Source organism: Talpa occidentalis, unplaced genomic scaffold (assembly GCF_014898055.3).
Source record: "Talpa occidentalis isolate TD23 unplaced genomic scaffold, MPIMG_talOcc4v2.1 talOcc4.7, whole genome shotgun sequence".
NCBI lineage: Eukaryota > Metazoa > Chordata > Mammalia > Eulipotyphla > Talpidae > Talpa > Talpa occidentalis.
Window position 1 is genome coordinate 33,432,544 of NW_023605083.1, and position 24,862 is coordinate 33,457,405.

At 39.8% G+C, this 24,862-nt stretch overlaps 1 protein-coding gene across 2 annotated transcripts in view; it reads left to right on the plus strand.

Annotated features, from left to right (window-relative positions):
* Positions 1-24,862, plus strand: part of TEK (TEK receptor tyrosine kinase) — a 105,946-nt gene that overhangs the window by 39,643 nt on the left and 41,441 nt on the right. The window contains exons 2-7 of one of the 2 annotated variants that reach the window (XM_054689624.1): positions 6,340-6,651; positions 14,764-14,874; positions 15,886-16,038; positions 19,174-19,305; positions 19,995-20,135; positions 23,021-23,149. In XM_054689624.1, the coding sequence (XP_054545599.1) occupies positions 6,357-6,651; positions 14,764-14,874; positions 15,886-16,038; positions 19,174-19,305; positions 19,995-20,135; positions 23,021-23,149 (961 nt within the window). In that variant the 5' untranslated portion in view covers positions 6,340-6,356. The remainder of the gene's footprint in view (positions 1-6,339; positions 6,652-14,763; positions 14,875-15,885; positions 16,039-19,173; positions 19,306-19,994; positions 20,136-23,020; positions 23,150-24,862) is intronic. The other variant, XM_054689625.1, reaches the window with a different exon arrangement.

Here is a 24,862-nt window from a genome sequence, read left to right on the forward strand (position 1 = left end):
AGTCTTGTGCATTTTGTTATCTTCTTGTTACTTACACAATATCTTCTTGGAAGGAAACTTGAGGATGAAGTTATTGCTCAGACTTACTACATGCATAAAAATATCACGGAGAACAACAACAACAAAGATGAAAGCATTGGAAGCATGCCTGGAAGTGGATTTCTTCAGGAGAGACAAAAAAGGCAGAGAAGATATTAAAAATACATTTACATAGGGTTGGCACGTAGAAATGACACCAGTGGTCCCTAGGCTCTAATAAAAAGAGATTAATGCCAAATTTAGCATAGATTTAAGAAAGGACATTTTAGAAGCGCATCCTATTAAACACATACTTGTTCTTCAAAACCATACACAGTCTTTACCCTTTTAGGGAAGGCGTGTCTATCTTCTCACATCCTTTTCACTTATCCTGCATGATTTTAACTTCCCTTCAAGGGAGTTAGGTGTCACTTCCTCAGAGAGACTTACCTGATCCACAAACCCCCTCCCCCTTCCCCAACCAAGTCTAAGTTCACCATTATACTCTTTCAAAGCACCTTGTAATTCTGTCATGGGACCTATCATGGATCCAGTGTTACATTTTGTTGAGTTTTTTTTTCTCCCCATACCTGTTTTTCACCTTTGCCTGTAAGCTACATGAGGGTTGATCATATCTGTTGGGTTACTTTTTTCTGTTGGGCCTATAGAGCCAATTGCTCTATAGGGGAGGTACCCAATGAATTTGTTCAATGAATGGACAAGTGGAACTGTAACTGACTTAGTATTTTTCTCTTTCCACCCCTTTTTCTTTTTATTTGTGAGTGTTTTTTCAAAATATTTCTTTATGTTGTCCAGAAAAGGAAAAACTAAACTAAAATCCAAACTGTTCTACCAAGTATACTGGGGCTGGCTTTGCTTCTTCAGCTCAGTGCCAGGACCTTGATTCCAGAAATGCTTTAGCTAAGACCTTTTCATTTCACTGCCAATGCCCTGCTTTCAACATTGCTTTTGGCTAAGGTAGTGCTCAATCCAGCATTAAATATTTAGAGCTATAAGATATCTACTGCTGTTACAAAGATGAGGTAAGTGAGATAACCAAAAATACCTTGGAAAAATTTTAAATGTCATCAATACCAAAGATCAAGAAACCATAGAGACCGTTCTTCTGAAGACATGATACCTTATTCCAAACACATTCTAGTGACACTCCACTCATCACTACAAGTCTGAGATAAGAAGTACAGGGGCAGTCTTTTTTCTATGGGCCTCAGTAATTGTTACGTAATAAATTACCCTGCTTTTTCTTCTTAGCCTGCAGTGCTTGGAAGATCAGGGGGCTGGGTTAGTTAGAACTTGACTGTCTGCAGCTGTGGTGAACTCGAGTGTGGCGGGGTGGGGGGTGTGTGAGTGGAATAATGGGCTAATTTGGAGTAAGCATGTTGTGATGCAATGGAATGTATCTTTATTGATATCCATATTTAATCTTTTATTTTCTTCATCTGTAAAAAAAATCAGTTAAAAGTGATGACTTAGAAAGTTTTATGTTTTGATTTAAGCAAAATCATTTTTTCCCCAAATGAAAAGTGATATGAAATTCAACTGTGAAAAACAGATGAAAGCAGAGCAGCTTAGTGAGAATAGATATGAATGTGGGCATATCTAGAATCCACTCTGTTGATTTCATCTCCACCACAAAATGACAAATGAATTAACTTCATGAGACACAGTTAGAAAAACATAGTTCTGTCTAATTCCTAATTCACTTTAGTTCTGCCACGTATATGTTAATTTAGGTCTGCAATTATTTCTGACTTTTTTTTAAAGATTTATTTATTTATGCATACAAGAGCTGGGGTACAGGCCAGAGGTACAGGGGGGTGAGAGGATTCACCAGAGACAGAGTGGGGAACAGAACAGGCAGACTGAAACACACTGCTGAGGGGTGAGATAGGAGAGGTCTGCTGTGCCATGTGGGTTGCTCCCTGGCTGGCCGGGGATGGAACTCGTGTTGCAGAGGCTGTGGATTGCTTCATAGTGCTGTGTTTAACCCCTTGTGCCACCAGGGAAGCCCCATATTTCTGACTATTTTTAAAGAAAGATATTTCTGTGTCTTAGTTAATGGGTCATTTAAAGCAGTACTCAATATATTATAGGTGATTTGGTTGTGGACACACTACTGTGGCAAGACCTGATGTCCTTATGTCACCTCAGTTAAAAATAAATACATTTAAAAAAAATCTAAATGTAAAAAAAAGATTTGAACAATACTCTAAGCTCACCACAGTGGTATTTGGTGAGGAAACATTACTGTGGAAGATTAGGTGTTTAGTACAGCACATTAAAAAATATAATGAGCAAAGCATTTAAGGATATTGTTATGCTTCATTTGTGATGAAAAACCACTTGTTAACTCAGTGAATGCTATGCCATGACAGCAAGTATTTCCTTACAAAGAATACACACTTTCCTGCAAATATTGAAAAGTCTCTGCCAGATATTTGCTAAAGAAAAATAGTATCAATCCCTCAAACATGTGAAACATATGAAATTCAATATGCATCTTATTCACAGAAAACTCCCAGCGTTGATGATAGAAGTGTAAGTTGAACTAATGAACAAATTTGATCAGACCCCCTCAGACTATGGAGATGGTGAAACAACTCAACACCAATGTGATTAGAGAGTGTAGTGCAAGAAGTGGTGAAACAGAATCTTTCTTTTGGCAATTATCCTTAGAAAACTGACCCTCAGAGCAGATTGCTTGGGTGGCACAGCCACGCAGATGTAGTCAGACCTTTTGGTGTCAGCAGCACGGCCCTTTCACAGCTGCCCCACTGCAGTATGGCCTCCTTTCTTCTGTTCTCCTTAAAAGGCCAAATTTGGCCACCCACTCTCACCATTTTCTTAAATTTTAATCCATGGTTGTTGTTTTTTTTAAGTGTTGTAGAACGATATCATGTTTCCTTTTATTAGTCCAAAAAGAATGAGAGAAAATGGGGGTCTTCCTGGTGGTGTTAAGTCAGGGCACTATCACCTTGACAACCTGGGTTCGATCCCAGGCCAGGGAGCTGGCCCACATGTGGCGCAGGAGTCCTCTGCTGTTTCTTCCGCTGCTCCTCTCAGCAGTGTGTTTAAGTAGAACTGCCTGTTTTCCCTTCCCCCGCTCCCCGCACCTCTGGCCTACATCCCAGTTCCTGTATGCATAAATAAATCTTTTAAAAAATACAAAATGATACTTTCAAAAAAAATGAGAGAAAATGCATTATTTGGTTGCAATCCAAGGAGATTTGGAGTGGGTGTAGGGATATGGGTAAGAGACATGCATATTTCTATGACACTTGGTTTCCCTTCCAAATTCACCTTTCAAAGGGAAGGGCGATGACATTTACTTTTTTACATTTAATTTTTATGTGCAGTAATATTTAAATGATTCAAAAATCAGTAGACATAAGTATACAGTGAAAAGTCTTCCTCCCATCATTAGCCCCTACTACCAAGTTCTCCTCCAGGTCATCCTTGCTCTTATTTCAACTATCACCTTCCAGAAATTCCTTATATATATATATATATATATATATATATATATATATATATATATATTTTAAAGATTTATTTATTTATACAAGCACTAGGTACAGTCAGAAGTGCGGGAGGGTGAGAGAATTCACCAGAGCCAGAGCAGGGAACAGAACAGGCAGACTGACGAAATACACTGCTGAGGGAGCAGCTGGCATGGCAGGCAAGGTCTGTGCACCATGTGGGACCCTTGCTGTGGCCAGGGATCGAACCAGCGCTGCAGAGGCTGTGGGCAGCTTCGCAGCCCAGTGCTCAACTGCTGTGCCACCAGGGGAGGCCCCAGAAATTCCTTATATACAAAGAAATACAGGAAGAATTCCTGTTTTGGAAAACTAAGCAGATGATTTTTAAGATCTATCCTAGGAACCTGGTAGGTATGTCTTCTTATAGCCCTGACTCATATACAAAGTCCATCTGACATTTTTACTGTAAATGACATCACCAAAGACAGAGAACTATAAATGGCATGCTGACTAAGGATTGCAAAGTAAAGTCATGTCCAGATGCTCAGAGTACACAATTTTTATATCACGGAGAGGAAAGGGAGAGAAGTGAGAGGAACAAATTGAAAAAGCAACCAGATCTATACCTAGGAACAATCACAGATGAAGCATGATTGTCTTTTCAAATCAACTGCATTTTTTATTATTTCCTAAAGTCATTAAATGGCCAGGGCCGGTGTAGTTCAGTGAGTTCAGAGTAGATCCCTTGGTTTTGGCAAGTCACTCAACTGGCCCTAGAAATGGGATTGGATTGAACTGGAGCTGAAAGAATTATAGTGTTTCCTTCCTGCTGATGACTCTCTCTGGGAACATGCCTGGAATGACTGAATGTGGGAGGAAGGGCCACATATGCATGGGGTGGGAGCGCTGTGCACCCATGTTATTTTTGGAGGCTGTAATTTCACTGTTAGATTTCCTCGCTCATCCCCTGTGATAATGTTTTTCTTATCCTAAGCTCTAGGATAAGACCCTCTGTACAGGACTTAAAGTTCCCCATGAGGCTAGAGTCAGATATTTTATTTAGGGTCAGACTTGGAAACTCATTCTGGGCAAGATTTCCTCTGTTGATGCCATGTACTGAATTGCCATTATAAGAAAAAAAAAATGTGGGGCCTCCCTGGTGGTGCAGGCAGTTGAGTGCAGCCCTGTGAGGATGTCCGCAGCCGCTGCAGTGCGGGTTTGGTCCCAGCTGGCCAGGGAGCAACCCACATGGCGCGTCAGACCTCTCCTGTCTCGCCCACTGCTCCCCTCAGTGGTGTATTTCAGTCAGTCTGCCTGTTCTGGTCCCCGCTCTGTCTCTGGTGAATCCTCTCATCCTCCTGCACCTCTGGCCTGTACCCCAGTTCTTGTATGCATGAATAAATAAATCTTTAAAAAAATGTAACTCCCACTTACATTAGAACTTACCTTTAAAATTCTTCTAGTGTATCAGATAAAAATGTAGCTTCTGGTAGGATCATCCTCAGAATATCCCTGTATTCATCAAGCATTGGCAGTGCTATTAACAACAAATTCTATAACCATCATTGGAGTCAAGAACATACTCCATCCACATTCAGCAAGGAGAGAGAATAGGCAGATTTCATGTGCTCATCTTAGAAAATGGAAATCAGAGAGAGAGAGAGAGAGAGAGAGAGAGAGAGAGAAATATAAAGAGATACTGAGAAATTTAAATGAGGATTTTCTTTTTTAAAATGTTCTTTATAATTTATGGATGCATTTTAAAGTCCAAGTGGAATTTTGTTTTTACATTAAAGAGGATTGAGATTTGTGGCTTGATTCTTAGGAAACAGTTAAGGGAGATGAAACAATGGTTATTAACTCTCCCATATATAGCAGACACAGTACTTGGCAAGTTACATACTTTATCTCACTTAATCCTCATAAGAAACCCACGAGGAAGGCCTTAGATTGTCTTACTCATTTTAAAGATGAGCTCAAAGTGAAATGCAGATTCACTCAGTCCTTTTCTCATTTTATATAATATAATTTGGAATTGGCAATTTTTTGATTATGACTAGTCTCTAAAGTTAGCATACAATGTCTGCATTTCATTAGAATATCTTATAATCTGGTAGTACCTACCATGTTTTCATTAACTGATGAATAAGTAATGATAATAATTAATGGTAATTACTAATCAGTAAAATTAATAACAATGCCATTGTCATGAATTTGTTCACTGGATGACTGTCTCAGGCACTATACTGGGTAGAGATAATGTATGACTTGTTCTGGAACAGAGAAAAATGATAGTTGACCACAGCAAGGGTGCACAGTAGTTAGTAGGGATTAGGTGATAAAGGGTGTTGATGCCATGGCAAAGAGTTTTGGGTCTGGAAAGAGAGGCACATGATATGAGCAGTATTTTATTTTATTTTATTTTTTAATTTAAAAAATTTATCTATTTATGAATATAAGAGCTGGGGTGTAGGCCAAAGATGCTGGGGGTGGGGGGTGGCGGTGGTGAGAGGATTCACCAGAGACAGGGGAGTAGAACAGGCAGATCCACTGAAATACACTGCTGGGGGGAGCAGCAGGCAAGACAGGAGAAGTCTGCTGTGCCATGTGGATCACTTCCCTGACCTAGGATCGAACTTGTGCTGCAGTGTCTGCCATAGCTTCATAGTGCTGAGACTTAACCCCTTGCACCACCAGGAAGGTCCAAGAGCAGCATTTTAGAAAGTCTGTCCACACAACTATTTTTAGACCAGATTTTCTAAGCATATTTACCCTGTTGGGCCAATTTTAATCATACATTTTGTTTCTTCTTTCCTTTTAGGAACAGTGGATGGTGCCATGGACCTGATCTTGATCAATTCCCTACCTCTTGTGTCTGATGCTGAGACATCCCTCACCTGCATTGCCTCTGGATGGCACCCCCATGAGCCCATCACCATAGGAAGGGACTTCGAAGCCTTAATGAACCAGCACCAAGAACCACTGGAAGTAACTCAAGATGTGACCAGAGAATGGGCTAAAAAGGTTGTCTGGAAGAGAGAGAAGGCCAGTAAAATCAATGGTGCTTACTTCTGTGAAGGGCGGGTTCGTGGAGAGGCAATAAGGATAAGGACCATGAAGATGCGCCAACAAGGTAGTGTGCCCTTACTTGTGGGCAGGTGAGGTCCCCCGAGATACATACATGCACCTTCTGTTTCAACAATTACTCACTCAGGCTGGGCATGAGCTGCTGAGTGTGGAGCTTGCAGACCTGTCTTTCTCTTTTTCAAGAATTGCTGTGTCTGGTGCGTGGAGATCAGTGCCAGCCAGTTCCCTCCCACACAATCCCATTCACTAGGCCTTGTGCCTAGTCCATAAGAGGGAATGAAATAAATATTTTACCCGGGGCTCCTTGGTCCTTGTGGTGATATGAACATGTTACATGTTCACGGCAATGAAGATGACTAGCTATCGCCAAACTTGTGAGTGTTTTGAATTTTCACATTCATTTTTTACATTATTTGTTCTGCTTGCCCTTGAGCATTCTTAACAGAAGTCAATATTTTCGGGGGAAACTATGGCAGAAGTGAACCATTAATTTTTTTTTAAATAGAAAAAAATTTAAAAATTAACTAGGGCAAAAATGAAAAATAAATAAATAACTGGATTTAATTGGCTACTTGCTGTATCAGTTATCTGCTGCTGCAGTAATGCTGTGGAACACACAACCACATACATGGTTTACAACAATACATATTTATGCTCGGGGCCTATGTCCGCTGGTATGATTAGGTGGCTCTGCTGATCGTTCTTGGGTTTTCTTATATGTACTGCTGGTGGCTTTTTAGGCTGGCTTTGCCTGGCACAAACTGGCTTCATTTCATGTGTCTAGCATAATTTAGCGAGTTAACCTAGGTAGGTTCTCATGGAATTGGCAGAGGTGCAAGAGAACATAGGGAAACACATGAGATTTCTTGACACTAGTTCAGTTTTGTATCCTCTCACTTCTGCCTCATTGTATTGCCCAAACAAGTCAAACAGCTGAGTCTAAAGTCAGCATGGGAAAGTGCTAGAAACTTGAATAGCAGAGTGTGATACAGGGACAATGAAAATTTGGGGTCTTTTTGCATGCTACCATTCTTGGAAAGAGACTGTGACTTAATTTTAGCAGGTGAGTAACCAGGCCCAGTTCACAGAACTCCAGAACTCCCCTCATGCAGGAGAATGCTGTCTTCTGCAAGGGAGGAGTGGTATTCTTGGCTATAATCTCATAAGGCCTTTCTCCCAAAACAGAACTGGAAGCTACTCTAACTTTGGTCTAGCCCAGCAAACTAGTGCATTTGGAGGAGATGGCATTGCAAATATTATTTAACCATTCTCTTCTGCCCTGAGTCTCCCAGGCCTGGATAGGCAGGTAGACTTGTGGTGCTCTTGATGCTACCCACTGGGAGGAAGATACAGAATTCCAGCAGAAAAGACTTCTTTCTCGGACTGGAACAATCTGGTCCTTCATCTATTAGCCCCTTTCTCTGGGCTGCTTTTACCTGAAATGTCCTTGCCAAATTGATACCATAATTACAGGGAAATGTGAAGGAGTATGTTATTTCACTGGATAATAACATTGGGAGCTCTTCAGAGTTTGGTTTTTAATTATTAAACTGATCTAGAGGAGTATAACACCCCTCTGTATGCTTCTCTGATTGGAAGCTCTGATGTAAGCTTCTGCAGAGGTTTTTTTTTTTTGGTTTTTTTTTTAAGGATCTGTGCTTCTCAAAGTTGAAATTACATATAAATCATATGTGGGTCTTGTAAAAATGTACACTGATTCAGTAAGTCCTTAGGGAGAATCCTGAGAGTCCACATTTCTAACAGGGTGCCAGGTGATGTGGTGCAGCTGGACTTTGGCTCACACTTTGAGTAGCAAGGGTTTAGAGTTGGTCTCCAGCTGGGATCCACCTGAAAACATTTCTTTAAATTTACTGGTGGTGGTAATAAAAAGATGTGAAGGCTGCTACCTCATTTGAAGGTTAAAAATGATAACATCACTATTCTTTTCAAATGAAAGAAAGGGTTTTCTTAGCAAAACTGTAATGTTCACCTTTAAATGACACCAGGGCGAGTGGGAAAAGAGCGCAACAGAAATTCCCAGGAATGTAGCTCTCCAGTGAGGGAAGAGGGGTTGAGTGAAGGGATGTGAGGTGTGCCAAAGCTATCAGGGCCGAAAATCAGCTCTATTTTTTTTACATGTGTCATTCGGATTTTGACTTGTTTGAAGAGTTACGTCCTTCTGCTGCTACTTCTACATCCTGAATGAGATGGTTTGAGATTTGTACCCCAGTGGTTTCAGGGATGAAATGTGAAGTGTCGCCATGTACTTTCTGGCTTTGAGATTGTCTTTGATGATGAATAAATAAGAATCTGTGGCGCATATCCAACCAGGACATTGGGAGTCAAACCCAACCGTAACAATCCCTCCGAACTGGCAGTCCAGGTCAGGACAAATAAAGGATAGCTGAAATTCAGCTCTGTAAGGCAAAGTTAGGCTTGGATAGTGAATGTGGAGAGAATACAACTTTTAGACTCTTAGTTAACTGCATTTTAATTCTTGCTTCGCTTAACAGCTGTATGGCCCTAGATAAATTATTTAATTTTATGAGTCTCATTTTTCATCATCTGTCCAACAGGCTTAACAATACCTTCAAATTGTCTAAAGTTTTTTTTTCAGTTGTATTTAGCATTAAATAACATGCTACATGCAAAAAACATCAGTTCCCATGAATGCATTTAAAATAAGAATTGATTGATACAATGATGTGTTCCTGCTGTGTAAAGTGAGGCATTGCAGAATAAGTGATGTGATAAGAGAACAGCATTTTGTAAATGGTAGGAATGGTGCCATAGACTCTGAATTCAGTCCATCTATTTATGACCACTGTGTTAATCATCCCCTACTTTCTGAGCACTTAAAACCCTCAAAATCAACCCAGGGCGCAGAGTAGAGTTATGGAGTGGAAGTCAGCTGACTTGGGTTCAAGTCTAACTCTGCAACTGAATGGTAACTTCATTGAAAGTTACTTAACTGAAAGCAGTTTTTTTCCATTAAAAAATGGAATAGAGATTTCTCTACATTTCAGAATCAAATGAGCCACTTAAAAAGATCACCTTCATTGTCTGGCTCTCATTAAATGTTCAGTAGTTATTATTATGGTGTCTTGGAGTAAGTCATAATTCAGTGGGACTATTCATTTTCCTACTCAGTCATGAAAATTTTTAATATCACCTACTAACATAGTTGCGGAGGTTTATACAAAATAGAATAGGCATCGCTTTCTCTCCTATACTTTAATAATAATTACTTGGGCTGTTGAATTGGTTGTCTTTATTATGCTTACCATTAAATAACTGAAATATGATGGGAAGAGAGCAATGTTCTTTATGATGAATCAGGAAAATCGCCAACGCTATGGCTTCATGTCGTTATTCATTCCCTAGTAAAACATCATGGGAACTCAGAAGTGCCTGCCCAGGGCCACAGCAGGATAGGATAAACATCAATATATTCCTGCTTGCTGCTGACTCGTGCATCTGTGGAGGAAGTGGAAAATCCATTTGAGATGTGCCAAAACCCAGCTTAAGTTGGCTCATGGACTCTAAATAGCCAAACTGTTTTTATCAATGGCATCATCCAAAAAAATTCATCAGCACTTGATTCAAACCAAACTGACAATTTCGTTTGGGGATAGGGAGTTCTACATGAAGTTTGAAACATTTTCACGTCCAAAAATCTGCTTGAGAATGCGCCACTGGAGGACAAGTAGTTTATTTTCTTCCTATTTTCATTTGAAAAATAGCTTTACCTTAAGAATATCAAACTTCTCAACCATGATTTATGAAGTTGGTAGTGAGGAACCATTTGTATGTAAATAACATGTGAAAGCATGATGCAGATAGGAAAATTTGAAATCAGATTCATTCATTCTTTCATTCCACAAATATTCTTAATCCTCTGTGCTATATGCTGGAGTTGCAATGAGGTTAGCAGTTTCCGACTACTTATTATGTCCCTAACATTTCGCTGGCAGTTTTATTACTATATAAGTCAGTCTTTAACAAATGCATACCTGGTGAGGACTATTATTACTCTATATTAACAGATGAGGCGCAAAGCTATTTGTAACCTGTAAGCCTTTAGGCACCTGGTTCCCAGAGGTGGTCGTGAGATGATGAACTCAGGCCTCATCCCAGGGGCTGGGCACTGACCACTACCCTGTGCTGCCTTGCAAAACAGATGTGAACTGCCTACTGGAACACTCAGCCTGGTAGGAGAGATACATGGGAAGTAGGCCTGTGATGGCCAAGCACAGGGTGCAGCTATGGGCGATTCCAGGGGCTGATTAAGGTCCCTGGAGGAAGTGACAGCTAAGTGGAGATTGATGCGTGGATAGGAGTTGGTGAAGCATAAAGGAAAAGTAGGAGCAGAAGAGCAGGAAGGAAGTTTATGACTAGAATATGAGTGTTCGTGTCATCTGTCTGGGGGACTGAATATAGTTCAGAATGACTGGAATTGAGGGCTAAGGATGCAGCCTGGAGGATGACGAGTGTTGTAGAACAAGTGTGGAGGTCTGGAGTTTTGTGTCTTAATTTTCGCATGGTCACTGTTATGAGGCCTTGTGGAAGGATCTTAGTCATCCTTAGCTCCTTCTCCCACATGGATAGACTGGATATACTGTCTGTGCAGTGCTGCTGTGAAATTACACAATTAAAAGTCATAAAAGTACATTATTACATAAAAGTGCATTATTTTACTCATCTATCATTAAATCAAAGTAGACAGCTAAAATTTAGCTCAATTATTTTTCATCCATGAGAAACATCTTTGTAACTTTTACTACAGTCTATTTTCTTCTCTAGCCCTTAAGGAATAAGCGAATTAGTGTTCTTAAGATCTGTCAGTTAATTAGCTCAACCAAATGACCTTGAGCCAATCATCTTATTTATAAAGAGTGAGAAGATAGGACTTTCAAGTTTATTGGTGCTAGCATTACAGAACCTATGAAAATTTCTATAGTTACCTGCTTCAAATCCTAGCTCCCCCATGAAATGGATAGGTTACTTAACCTCTCTGTTCCTTAATCTCCTCATTTGTAAAATTAGGATAATTGTAGTACCTGCCTCGTAGAGGTATTACAAAAATTAAATTTGTGTAAAGTGCTTAGAACCACGCCTGATCCATAGTGGGCACTGTTAAAGGTACTTACTGTTTATATGATCCAGTTAAGTCACGCGACATCAATCTGTGTGTACTGTATACAAGCCAGGCTCCTGTGTTATAGGAACACCCCAAATGCAGCAACACAAAGGTGTGGACCCCTTCCTGGTACTCGGTGGAGAATAATCCATCTAGAGTAGAGACATTAGTGCAGGAGGTAGCAGGCTGGATGGACAGCAGTGGAATCTGGTGTGACTGCGTTGCTACCTAAGAAAACAGGGAGCTTCAAAAGCACCAAGTCTGAAATAATAAAGAGCCACAGAGTGGAGAAAAAGAAAAGCTACATTGGAATTGAGCCTAGTGGGGAATCTTGGTTCCTTTTCAGAACACAATGCTGAGTGAGAAGTCCCACGGTCAGCTAAACAATCTTCACACAAAGGGGCAGAAAATATAAACAAACATAGAAAGGAACAACAGCATGAAACGATCAGAAAAAAATTCTCCCAGGAGCTCAGAAGAGGCCAGGGAGCAAGGCTGCACACATCAGGCCTGCGACAGAAAGTACCTTGTCAGCGCGAGAGGGGGACCCCTAAGCTCCCCCTAGCCTTTGCTAGTCCCCTGCCTGCCTGCCCCGCATGGCTGGCCCATTCTACTAGTGATAATAAAGCTGCCACTTGTGTCCACATTACAAATGTCAGCGCAACCCTGTTGCCATTTATTTATATTTGGGAAGATACCGACCTTTTAAGCAGCTAAGGGGTTGATGTATGTCATTTAATATTCTTAACCTTTCAAGGTAACTACATTTATTTCCAAACTACAGATGATGAAACTGGGCTGTGCAAAGATGAAGTAGCTCACTCATTGTAGTCCAGGAAGTGGCCTCAAACCCAGGACTGTCTTATCCCAGCACTCGGGGTACACCCTTTGATAGACACCATTCTCCTCTGGGTTCCCCGCATGTCGTCATCTGCACCAGAGATGCTTATATGGGAGTTCAGGCCGGGCACCGTTCCTGGGTCAGTAGGCACAGAGAACAGGCAGACAGACTTACAGCCCTACCAGGGTGGATCTCGAAGCCAGTGATGCACATAACACTTGGTCAGCCTCTCTCAAGCCACCCACCTGAAAGCCACCACTTGAGAAGGGAAGCACAGGGACCCCAAGTTCCCCAGCAGGAGTCTCTCTTGTCCTCAGGGCTTGATCCTAGGCTGCAACCCTATAGGGAACAGTGTTTGCTATTGATTTCTAATTTAGAATTTGTCCTACAAGATATATTTTTTAAAGATTTATTTATAAAAGAACTGGGGTATAGGCCAGAGGCGCAGGAGGGTGAGAGAATTCACCAGAGACAGAGCGGGGAGCAGAACAGGCAGGTGGACCAAAAACACTGCTGATGGAAGCAGCGGGTGAGAGAGGAGAGGTCTGTTGAGCCATGTGGGAATCTCCCTGGCCACCAGGAATCAAAATGGTGCTGCAGAAGCTGCGGACAGCTTCTCAGCGCTGTGCTCAACCCGCTGCACCATTGGGGAGGCCCTGTCCTGCAAGATATTATTTGATATTTATGGAGATGTACTTTGTGGCTTAATAGGAAGGCAACAGACTTGAAAATAACATGTGTTCACATAGCTGGGCACCAGGGTTCATGAATATCCAACAGATCTTTTATTATGTTATTTGAATCTGTGTTTTTAGCAATTTCTAGTCTGATTAATACATTTCAAAACTTTCCACTCTACTTGTGGATTTGTCAGTTTCTTCCTTTAATTCTGTCAGTTTTACTTCATGGGTTTTGAACCTGTGAAGATTCAGGACTATTATATCTTCCTGGTGGATGGATTCATTTTTTATCACCATACAAGACAATCTTTAAATTTCTTTTTCTGATATATTGCAATACCAGCTTCTTTTAGCTAGTATTAGACTGATATTTTTCCATTTCTTGTGTTATGTTTAATGTGTAGTTCATGCAAAAGAACACACACATGCATGTGTGTGTGTGTATGTGCGCACATGAAATTCATTCTGAGATTCTCTGACTTTTAGCCTATACATATCTGGTATGATTTCTGCTCTTTTATTCTGTATTTTCAGTCTGCCATGATTTTCCTTTGGGGTTTTCCCCTCCTTTTATGTCTTCTGTTTCCCTCTGTTCTTTCTTGCCCTCCATCTTTTTCTTTCCCTTTCCTGATAGCACTTTATATTTTAGAAAACTGGCTTAATTTAATAAAGCCTGAAATCCAATCCCCCTTATTCACATAGTTGTGGCTTTCAGCATATTACGGTATAATTTAAAGGATTTCGGAACATGTTATGCAGTAAACCAGGGAACTCGGGCAACGTTGTATTCCAACCAGACAGAAGACAGACGTTTCCAAAATGGTTTTTATAAGCAGAATATACAGTAAATTTCTCACTTTCCAACTAGTACTATCCAGACCCATGACTATGTGAGTTTACATATAGAAACTTAAAAGATAGAAGGCAATATATTGGATTCCATCATTGCTTTATACTTAAATATTTCAGTATTCACACAACTTGTAATATGTCCAGCATTGTGCTGATTCCATTTGAGAAATGCTGGGGCATTCTAAAGCAATTAGAAGTGTTTGGAGCAACTTAAAAGGATTGAGGAAAAAGTCATTTGGCAAATATCTGGGCATTCATATTCTTTTCCACTTTGAGGAAATGTGTGGCAGATATTTAGATAATATATTAATAGTTTATAGTTAATATTAGACCTTGGCTTGATAATAGGTATTAATTAGCACAAAGTCCTCACCTCTAAACCAGTTGCATAGAAAATGTGTATGTGTATAGTGTGTGTGTGTTTACATTCTTACTGAGATGACCATTCCTTTCACTAGATTTTTTAAAAAGTATATATTAAAAGAAAATTTTAAATCCATTAGTTACCACCATTTTTGATATCATAAATCCAGCAGATTCCCAACATGTGCCTCAGTCCTTATCTTCTGAAATTTAAAGATTAGTTGTTCTTGGAGAATGTTTGACTTCATTTTCGGTATTTATTTTCTCTCTCTCTTTCAAAAGCTTCCTTCTTACCAGCTACTTTAACTATGACTGTGGACAGGGGAGATAATGTGAACATATCTTTCAAAAAGGTGTTGTTTAAAGAAGAAGATGCAGTGATTTACAAAAATGGTGAGTATATGTTTTGTTTCCTGAAGCACTGTGCTGTGAGACATCTGACAGCATAAAGTACATTGTGTCATTACTCTCTTGTAGTCTTGGGGCAAATGTTTGAAGTAGAGCTGTTCTGAAGCAAGCAAAACAAACTCCATGGTAGAAGTGCTCTTAGGCAATGTGCTTGGTTTCTTAATCAGATAAATTAGAGTGGATATTCATGTACACATATGAATTTACATACTTTGAATGGTCATACATCACTTAATAGGGATACATTTTGAGAAATGCTTCATTAGGTAATTCTGTTGTGTGAACATCAAAGAGGCATTGTGTATAGAGCTGCATTGCACAAGTCTAGAGGGCGTAGTCTACCACACACCTAGGCCACATGGCTTAGCCTGTTGGGACCACTGTCATATATGCTGTCCAACTGAAACTTTGTTAGGCAGTGAATGAATGAATGCACTGTTATGAATGTATAACATGAATTATGAATTTATAATGAAACCCCATCGTGGTGGGATAAGTAGTGTCCCAAATACAGCCACATAAAATTTGATCGTGTTTGATTACAAAGTCAGAGAGTGAGCATGGTAAGTCAATGGCAGCAGTTCTGGGGTCCAAACTGTGCAGTGCAAATCTGTCCAGTCCAGTTCTGGATTGGCGCTACCTGGTGGCAATTGCCTGCACCAGTTGAAATACTGATGAGGACCATTCTGAGCTCTGGATGGGTAGAATTCCCAGATGAGAGTAGTGGTTCTAGGTATCTCTCAGTTGATCAGTTGGCAGGGTTTCCTGACATTTCAAGAAGACTCTGATCTTCATATGTTTGGTGGTAGATCCCATCCACTACCCTATCAACAGAGCATCGAATAGCTGAGCCTTTTCATACTTACATATTCAATATGCTAGAACACATTATCTCTACCAGGTCAGGGGAGCTGATCAAGTGGCAGGCCCAGATAGGAAACACTCAAAGATGAAAATGAGTGTGACCCATTTTTTCCTACTCTTCTCCCTTACTAGGTTCCTTCATCCATTCAGTGCCCCGGCATGAAGTCCCTGAAGTTTTAGAAGTGCATCTGCCTCACGCTCAGCCCCAGGATGCTGGTGTGTATTCGGCCAGGTACATAGGAGGAAATCTCTTCACCTCGGCCTTCACCAGGCTGATAGTCCGGCGTAAGTGATTGAGAGGCTACCCTCTGTGATGGTGTCATGGTTAAGCTTTTTAGTTGCGGTAACAGAAACTAACTTTGGCTCCTCAACTAAAACCAGAGACTGGTTGAAAGGATAGTCAGGGCTCTTAGAATAGTAATGGAAAAACTGACAAGTAAGTTCCATAAGAGAGGCTTTAAGGATCTGGGGCTCAAGATGGAGGGGGTGAGGTAAACTTTCACTCAAGGATGCTGCCATTATCCTAAGTAAACTATGTTTACTTCCAAATCTTAAATAAAGAATCAGATTTCCCTAACCTACATTAAACCAGTGAGCTATAGACAAAGGTACAGCCATATACCACCATAGGGCACTAGGTCCTCACATTTGAATAGCAGCATATCCCCATAAAAAGAGGGAGTCACTGTGAGTTTTCAGACATATGAAAGTGTCTGCTACAGGGTAATGAGTTGGGCCCCTTTGATAAGTCTGACAGCTAAACATTCATCTCCTATAAAATCCACACTTTCTGGATTATTTAATGTGATTTCTATTTTCAGATTTGAAAAATGCAATACTTAGAACTAGTAAAGTCCCCTCTGCATGAAAACTATTGAAGTGGGGAGAACTATCAATAGAAGTTTTTTACATGAACATGATCTATAGAAAGTAAAAAATTTACCCTGAATTTTCCCCAGCTGTGCCTGGTACTCATGCTATTACATATTCAGGCCTTGATATCTAAGTAATTGAGCTGCCCTGTCATTCTTTAATGATTCATATCTCTAATTCACGAAGAGTATTTATTTTTGCTTTGTATTATATTCATGTATTGACTCATTCAACAAATATGTGTTGATCATAACTGTGCCAGGCATTGTTGATTGAGAATACAAGGATAACAAGATAAACCAATGTCCCCTGGGTAATTTCCAATCAGAGAAGACACATAAATATTGCAGTGTGACAACAGAAATACAGAAAGTGTCTAGTTTGGGCAGGTGAATTTCCCTTTTATTCCATTACATTCATGGAGAGTTTGAATGAAAGGACACAAATTTCCATTCATTTCAACAAATGGTTCCTCTCCAATCTGAAACAACACAGTGTACTACGGTGCTCCGTATGGAATAAATGGGCAGCTTTTCCAGCAATATCAGAAATATTCAATGCTGGCTTAAGGTAAAAGGCCTTCAAGCTTTTTTTTTTTAAATGTCAAAACAAACATGACTTAATACAGACTAGAATTTAAAATTCATCTGCTTCTTAAGATACAGTCAAAGACTTCAAACATTTTGATATCCAAGTTGTCTCCTTTTAAACTGCTGGGAGCACATGTTCATTCTCTTTTGCTTCAAGGAATAGTTCCATGAAACTGAGATGCACTGATACTATCTAAAAACATTCTAAGAAAGTTTGAGCTGGGCCACAATCATTCCAGTTGAGAGTATTTTCCCTGGCATGAGCTTGGTGGTGTTTACTAACAAATGAACTACAGCTGGAGGCATTTGCATCTGCAGGTATCTCTCCAAGATGAATTGAGCCTAGGAATAGTCAGTGCTTAAAGATTTTGTATTAAAAATTGACAGTGGTTATATGTCTAGGATTTCTTTTCAGTATAACTTCTCTCCCTGACAAAAGATTTCTAGCAAATGTTAAAGTGTATAGAATTTTTTCTCATGCCATGAATATATGGTTTCTTAAAATAACAAAATCACAAAACTTGAAGAAAATAATGGAAACCTAATTATGTACTTGTTTCTTACCAATAAACTCTTCTCCTGATTTCTTTATCCCTAAGAAGTCACTGCTATTATTACCTTAGATTTTACTTTTTTCTCCTTCCCAGGGATAGGAGCAAAGCACTGGGACTGGTCTAGAGAGAACAGGGCTAGAGACAGTTTAATGTTAACAGAAACCCATCTTCATTTCCATAAGCCATTAATTTTCAACACGTACAAATAACCTGTGGTCTAACTCTCAAGAAATCACTAGTTGTGCAGAAGCATTTTTCCTTTATACATTAAGACATGTAAATATTAGCTTTTTAGGCATTTTGCAGTTTTATCTATTAAGTGGGAGCCTGTAAGAAAAGGTCTGTGTTAACAGTCTTCCTGATTATTTCAGAGAAAATACTGATAACCAGGAGTGCTTGCCAAAGAACTTACAAGGTTACATCAACTGTACGCACAGGTCCAAATTTACCAGCAGGAGTCTAAAATTCAGGGACAAAGATACTCATTCCTTTCAGATATGAAATTTCTTTAAAAGCAAACAAACAAACACAAAAGCCCCAAGAAATCAAACTTTTGACTACAGAGGGTCATCCCACCCTTACCTCTACTCCATCCCTGGGTTTTCCTTATAAGGTATTCTTGGGCCTGATTAACAATCCAAATTACAAATACTACAGATGAGTAGCCAAGAACTATACATCTAGAAGCATTTCACTGCCTTTGTACTTCAGATTTTGTGTACCTTGTTTCATATTTTCTACCTGAAAAAAAGATGGATGCTGTTAGCTTCTGATTCTCCGTTTTCTTTTTTTGCCATATTGTATCCCTCCACTACACTGTGGATCACATGTTCTCAAATTCTGGCATGCATCAGAGTCATTAGGAGCACTTGTTAAGCATAGATTGCAAGGCATTTTCACAATTCCTCCTTTAATAGGTCATGGGTGGAGAGTCTGAGGTTTGCACTTCTAACAGATTCTAACAGATTCCCACATAAGGAAAATGCTCCCAGTCAGGCATCACCATGAAAACCACCGCTCTTGTCTCTAACCATACCTGCAGCTCCCTGGGCCTGCTGTGCCCTCCTTCTACTGCCTCACCTTTGCTGGAGCACACACTGCAGCCTGGTCTTCTTTGCTACGTGACTGGTCCTGCAGATTCACATTCCACCTCCTCTGGGAAGCCTTCCTTTATGCCCTCTTCCATTCCCAAGACAGGATTAGGTACTTTATGTCTTTGTTCCTCTCATTACTTCCTGTTTACGTCTGTTTCCCACGTTAGCCTACTAACTTTCAGAGAGCAGAGGTTGTATTTTATTTATCTTCAGTGGCTAGTTAAATAACTGACAAGTAGCAAGTGCTCAGTAGAGGTTGGTTAAGTGAACATGCTCTACTCACCACACTATTGTTTTCCTTAACAAAAGGATGTGAAGCCCAGAAGTGGGGACCTGAATGTACCCGCGTCTGCACTGTTTGCATGAACAATGGTGTCTGTCATGAAGATACTGGAGAATGCATTTGCCCTCCTGGGTTTATGGGAAGAACATGTGAGAAGGGTAAGTCAAGAGCACTTGATGAGTAAGTTGTGGATATAAAAAACTATCATTGCTGGATCTAGAATTTTAGACCTGGACAGAGCAGGGATAGAAGCTAAATGGCCTCCCAGGCCATATGGTATCTTTGTGTGAATTAGATAAAGGTGCCTTTTCCCAAAGGTTTTTTATCATCAACCCCTGGAAAGTTGTATTAACCCTTTGCACTCCGCTGTCCCCTCTCAGGGGACATCGGAATTCTAGCATATCACTCGGATGTCCCCTCTCAGGGGACATTGCAATTTATTAGTGATTACGGGGAATTGAGGTTATTTCAACGCAACTTTTTGAGACATGCATGTTTCCCTGAAGTTTTATCTTGAAATGGCACAAGAAATTAAATCAAAATATCGTAAAATGGTTCGGAGTGCAAAGGGTTGAGTATATAAATCTGCGAAGTCTGTGATGACAATGTGAGCCCCTAGATTCTTGCAGTAGATGCCTATACAGCCGTGGATGTAACCCTGATGTTCTCACTGTGGGGACGTTTCATTACATATAACATCGGCTATAAGGGTGTGTTCTGCCCATGCCAGAGCCGAAACTGAATTATTTTACATGTTCACTGGCCTAGGAGACACCCTTGAAAGAAGAATTATGTATTTCAAGGGGTTGCATATTTGACTCTGTATCATCTTTTTCTCTACCTAAAGCTTGTGAACTGCATAGATTCGGCAGAACTTGCAAAGAAAGGTGTGGTGGACCAGAAGGATGCAAGTCCTACGTGTTCTGCCTTCCAGACCCCTATGGGTGTTCTTGTGCCACAGGCTGGAAGGGCCTGCAGTGCAATGAAGGTAAGCCCCGGTCATACCTTACACAGAAAAGGTTCTAGCGGTGGAAATCCAGCTTTCTAAAAATCACAGTGAAAGCTATCCCTTGACTGCTCAGACAACTACCCATTGCTGAGTATGGGGTTTTGAATACCAGCTATTTCCATTCAAAGTTAATTATGCTTTCATTTTAAGACTCTGGACCTCCTAGAAAGCACTTCACAAGGCCTGGGATCTAATAAAAACATAGACTGTGATTCTGTTGATCTGGATTTGGGCTTGAGGTTCGTTCTGCCTTTCTAATTAGCATCCAGGTGGTATTGATGCTGTTGCTTTTCAAACCACGTTTTCTGTTAAAAGGACAAAGATTTGTGTTTTCCGTGGGTCATAAACATCAGCCCTTTGGGTTAGATCCAGATAGGATTTGTGATTTGAAAATTGAGGAAGTTAAGATGTTATCTTCTCTGGATCTTAGTAGTACTAAATACTCAGATTGCCTCTGTCCTTTCTGAAATATACTTTCCCGTTTATTGAGGCTCAGTGGTTTGCTTCCCATTCATTTGCCATTATGCCTTTTACAACTACTGTCACACAATAGTTGAAGATGACCCTGCAGCCAAATATGTCAGACCCTACCTAATGAATGCTAATGTGATCACTTAGCCAGAGCTTAAAGACTTTGCAGTGTCCATTTTTTTCACATCTTACATATTGGGAGCTATGATGGGATTCCCCCCTAAAACTTGATGATAACAGGTCAGAGAAGTTCAGTTAGACATATAATCAAGCCACATACAAAATTAAAGAATTTCTACTAGCTGCCTTTAGAACATAAAAGAACACTGGTAAAGTAATTTTAATGTTTCAGTTAAACCAGGGTGTCAAAAATATTACCAGTTCAATATGTAATCAATAGAAAAGAGGATTAATGAGATGTTTTACATTCCTTTTTCCATGTTAGGGCTTTGATATCTGAATTTGGACTAGCCATCTTTTAAGTGCTCAAGAGTTGCACATGGCAGGTTCTACCTTGCTGGACACCACAGTTGTAGGGTCTTGGAGGAAGAAGTTAAAGGGAAATGTTACACAAATGTAAGTTGCAGCCACTTGCAAAACCCCAGTAAAATCCCTCTAAAAGCTGTGTTTGTCTCCATGGAATATTGAGGGAGCTATGGCAGTGGAGGAATCCCATCTGGTCTCAGAAATAAACATCTTAAAGTAAAAGGTGATTCTAGGTAGGGGCAGATCCAGTCCCTCTTTAAAAGGAAAAATATTAACAAAACATGCAAATTACAAAACACGTGTGTATGTGAACACATAGCTAGGATCGAATAAGGGGTGCATGCACGTGAAGAGTCTAAAATGGAAGCTTCATCAGCTGCAGGGTAGATGTGTCTCTAGACCCACACTTAACAGAGCACATCTCAATAACTCAGTCCAGCCTGGCTCAAATATTCTAATTCCCCTATACACCTTCCCTGAACCACCAATTATATGTGTTTTAGATCTCTTGATATTGTTCCATAGGTCCCTGTGGCTCTAATCATCTTTTTCTAAACTTCTTCTGACCTCTTCTTCAGATTGGAAATCTACTGATATAATTTCAAGTTCATTGACATTTATCTCTGTCATCTCCATTTTGTTGCTAAGTCCACATAGTGATAATTTATTTCAGATATTGCACTTTTCAATTCTAAGAATAACTTTTTGGTTATTTTTTATAGTTCAAACTCCTCATATTTCTCCTTGTTTCATTTGTTTTGAGCACATTTTCTTGAGCATAATTGTAGTTGTTTCAAAATTTTTGTATACTATTTTCAACATTTGATTGGTGTATGCTGACTTTTAAGAATGGGATGTAAGTCTTTATTTCTTCTTAAGTTGAATACTTTGGATTTTATCTTGGCTATTATAAATGTTACATTGTGGAGTCTCTGCAATATGGTATATTCTTTTGAGGAATGTTGATTCTGTTGTTGTGTTTTAGTGGGTAATTAAGTTGGTAGGACTCATACTGAAAACTCTGACTTGGGCATCAGCTCAAACCCACTTCAGTTCTTTTATCCTTGGTAGGGTTGCTTTTAGTCTATATATTTTTTTAAGATTTATTTATTTATACAAGAACCACAGTACAGGCCAGATGTGCAGGAGGGTGAGAGGATTCACCAGAGACAGAGCAGGGAGCAGAACAGGCAGACTGATGAAATATACTGCTGAGGGGAGCAGCGGGCACGACAGGTGAGGTCTGCTGCACCATGTGGGACCCTCGCCAGCCGACTGGGATTGAACTGGCGTTGCAGAGGCTGCAGACAGCTTCACAGCGCGGCACTCAACTGCCTGTGCCACCAAGGGAGGCCCGAGTCTATATTTATTAAGTGTGATTGGTAGGTCAAATATTTGGATTTCCTTTGCCTCTCCCTTTTTAGATTTTTTCTTTCACTTTCCAGTGGCTGTGGTTTCCTTGACTCTGTCCTCTGGTTCTTCAGGTTTTCTTTACATTTTAGCTTCCCCACATAGTGTCAGCTGTACCCAACCATTAGATTAGAAGCTGAAAAATGAATGACATTCCATTCCTTTCTTCCAAGTTTCAGTTCCCCTTCAGGACCTGCCTGGTTGGTTCCCCTCAATTCTAAGTGCTTCCAAGAAGTTTTTATTTCTTTGTTTTTGTTTTTAAATATAGTTTTCTATGAGATAGTTGGTAGAAGCTTATCAAACAGGCCAGGAAGCAGAATTCTTCAACCTTTTTAAGTTCCATGTAATTCAGATAAATAATGCTATCAAATTACATATTGACTTAGATGAATCCACAAGACTGACAGCTTGGAATGAAAATAAAATTAGCCATTTGTAGTCTTAGTTTCCTCCTTTCTCTGTATTAACACCAATTTTGATGTTTTTTTTGTTTACAGCATGTCAGTCTGGTTATTACGGGCCAGACTGTAAGCTTAGGTGCAGGTGCACCAATGGGGAGGTGTGTGATCGGTTCCAAGGATGTCTCTGCTCTTCAGGATGGCAAGGGCTACAGTGTGAGAAAGAAGGTAAAGCAAGGTAACACTGTAGTCAGAACCATGTCCAGCGTGACTGAAGCAAGCTTTGTAGCATTCTTATCTCAGTAGTGCAAGAACCTCAAGCTACTTCTCTTTCCATCCAGAAGTTAGGAGGAATATATACCAAGTCCTAAAGGATAGTGTTCTAATGCATTTTTAAGGACTCTCACATTGGCAATCATTTTTCCTTTCACTAGGAATAGACCAGGTGCTCTTTGTCACATATCAAGTGATGACTGGCCAGTTAGGAGCTCTGCCCACTTCTCCCTTCAGCAGGACTACCCTTCTCCCTGGCCGTGAACAACAGGGAGAGAACTACATTGGAGGGACCTGGACAAAGGATGGTTTTTAAAAGATAGAAAGAATTAAAAATAAAAAAGACTACTCTCACAATGAAATACTTTTAGTTCAAAAATTACCCTAGAGCAGATCAACAAACTCTGATCCAAACCACTCTCCTATTTAAAACAGAAAACAAAACCAGCTTTATTGGGATGTAATTTTTATAGCATGAAGTTCAATCTTTTCAAATATATAACTCAATGGTTTTTAAGTCTATTACTAGAGTTGTGCATCCATCACCATAATCCAATTTTATAATATTTCCATCAGACCAAAAGAAATCTTGTACCTATTAGCAGTAGCTCCCAATTCTTCCCTTCCTACCCTTGCAACCATTGATTTGCTTTCTTTCTGATTTACCTTTTTCTTGTCTTTTCATAAACTATAAATGGGATAATACAATATGTGGTCTTTTGTGACTGATTTCTTTTAATTATCATAGTGTTTTTGAGGCTTATCAATATTGTAGCATATGTCAGTACTGTATTCCTTTCTGTTGGTCCATCATAGTTATATAGAAAATTTTGTTGGCTCATAGCCATCCTTGTTCATTTACAATAGATTCTCTGTGGTTGCTTTTGCATGCTAGCAACAAAGCTGAGTAGTTACCACAGAAGACATATGGCTTGCAAGCTGAAAATATTTACTATCTAGTCCTCAGAAAAAGCTTGCTAACTCTTGTCCTAGAATACTCTTTTCATAATTAAAAGCATAATTTCAAAATTTTGAACATAATAAACATATAACTTTTCTCAATCAAATAAATACAAATGTTAGTGTAAGAAACATATCCAGTGAAATGTACACTCAGAGTCGTAAGACAGTTACAGCCTTTTTCTGTTTCTGAAATCAGAAAAAATATGGGAGGGTAGGATAGCAACAGTTGTTTTCTCAAAGGCATGAGCTTACCAGCTTTGTATTTTTTCTTCTTTCCTCAGCAATTGGATTTTGCCACAGGGTAAAATTAGAGTCTGAGAAGTTCTAGGAAAGGGAAAAAATGCCTTGGGGCGATCAGAGGATGAGATTGAAAATGGGCAACTCACATATTTAAGGACCTGAACACTGTACTTTAACTACTTTCTCCCTGTTCTAAGGCTGATGCTGTGAAAGTTGTGAGACTCTCAGACCTAGTTCCCTTTCCTTACCTGATTTCATCCTCCATCCATGTGTCCACCTTCACCTCCATCCACCTGCAGAAAATGCAAGGGGACAATGAAAGAATTACATGCCCTGAAATGGTCAAAGTATTTTTCAAACTTTCTGTGTGAATGGCTACATAAGGCGCGGCATTTTGGTAAAATTTCTAATCACAATCTGTCTACAGATAAAGAATTCCCTTTGTAGTAATTAGACCTCTTTCCC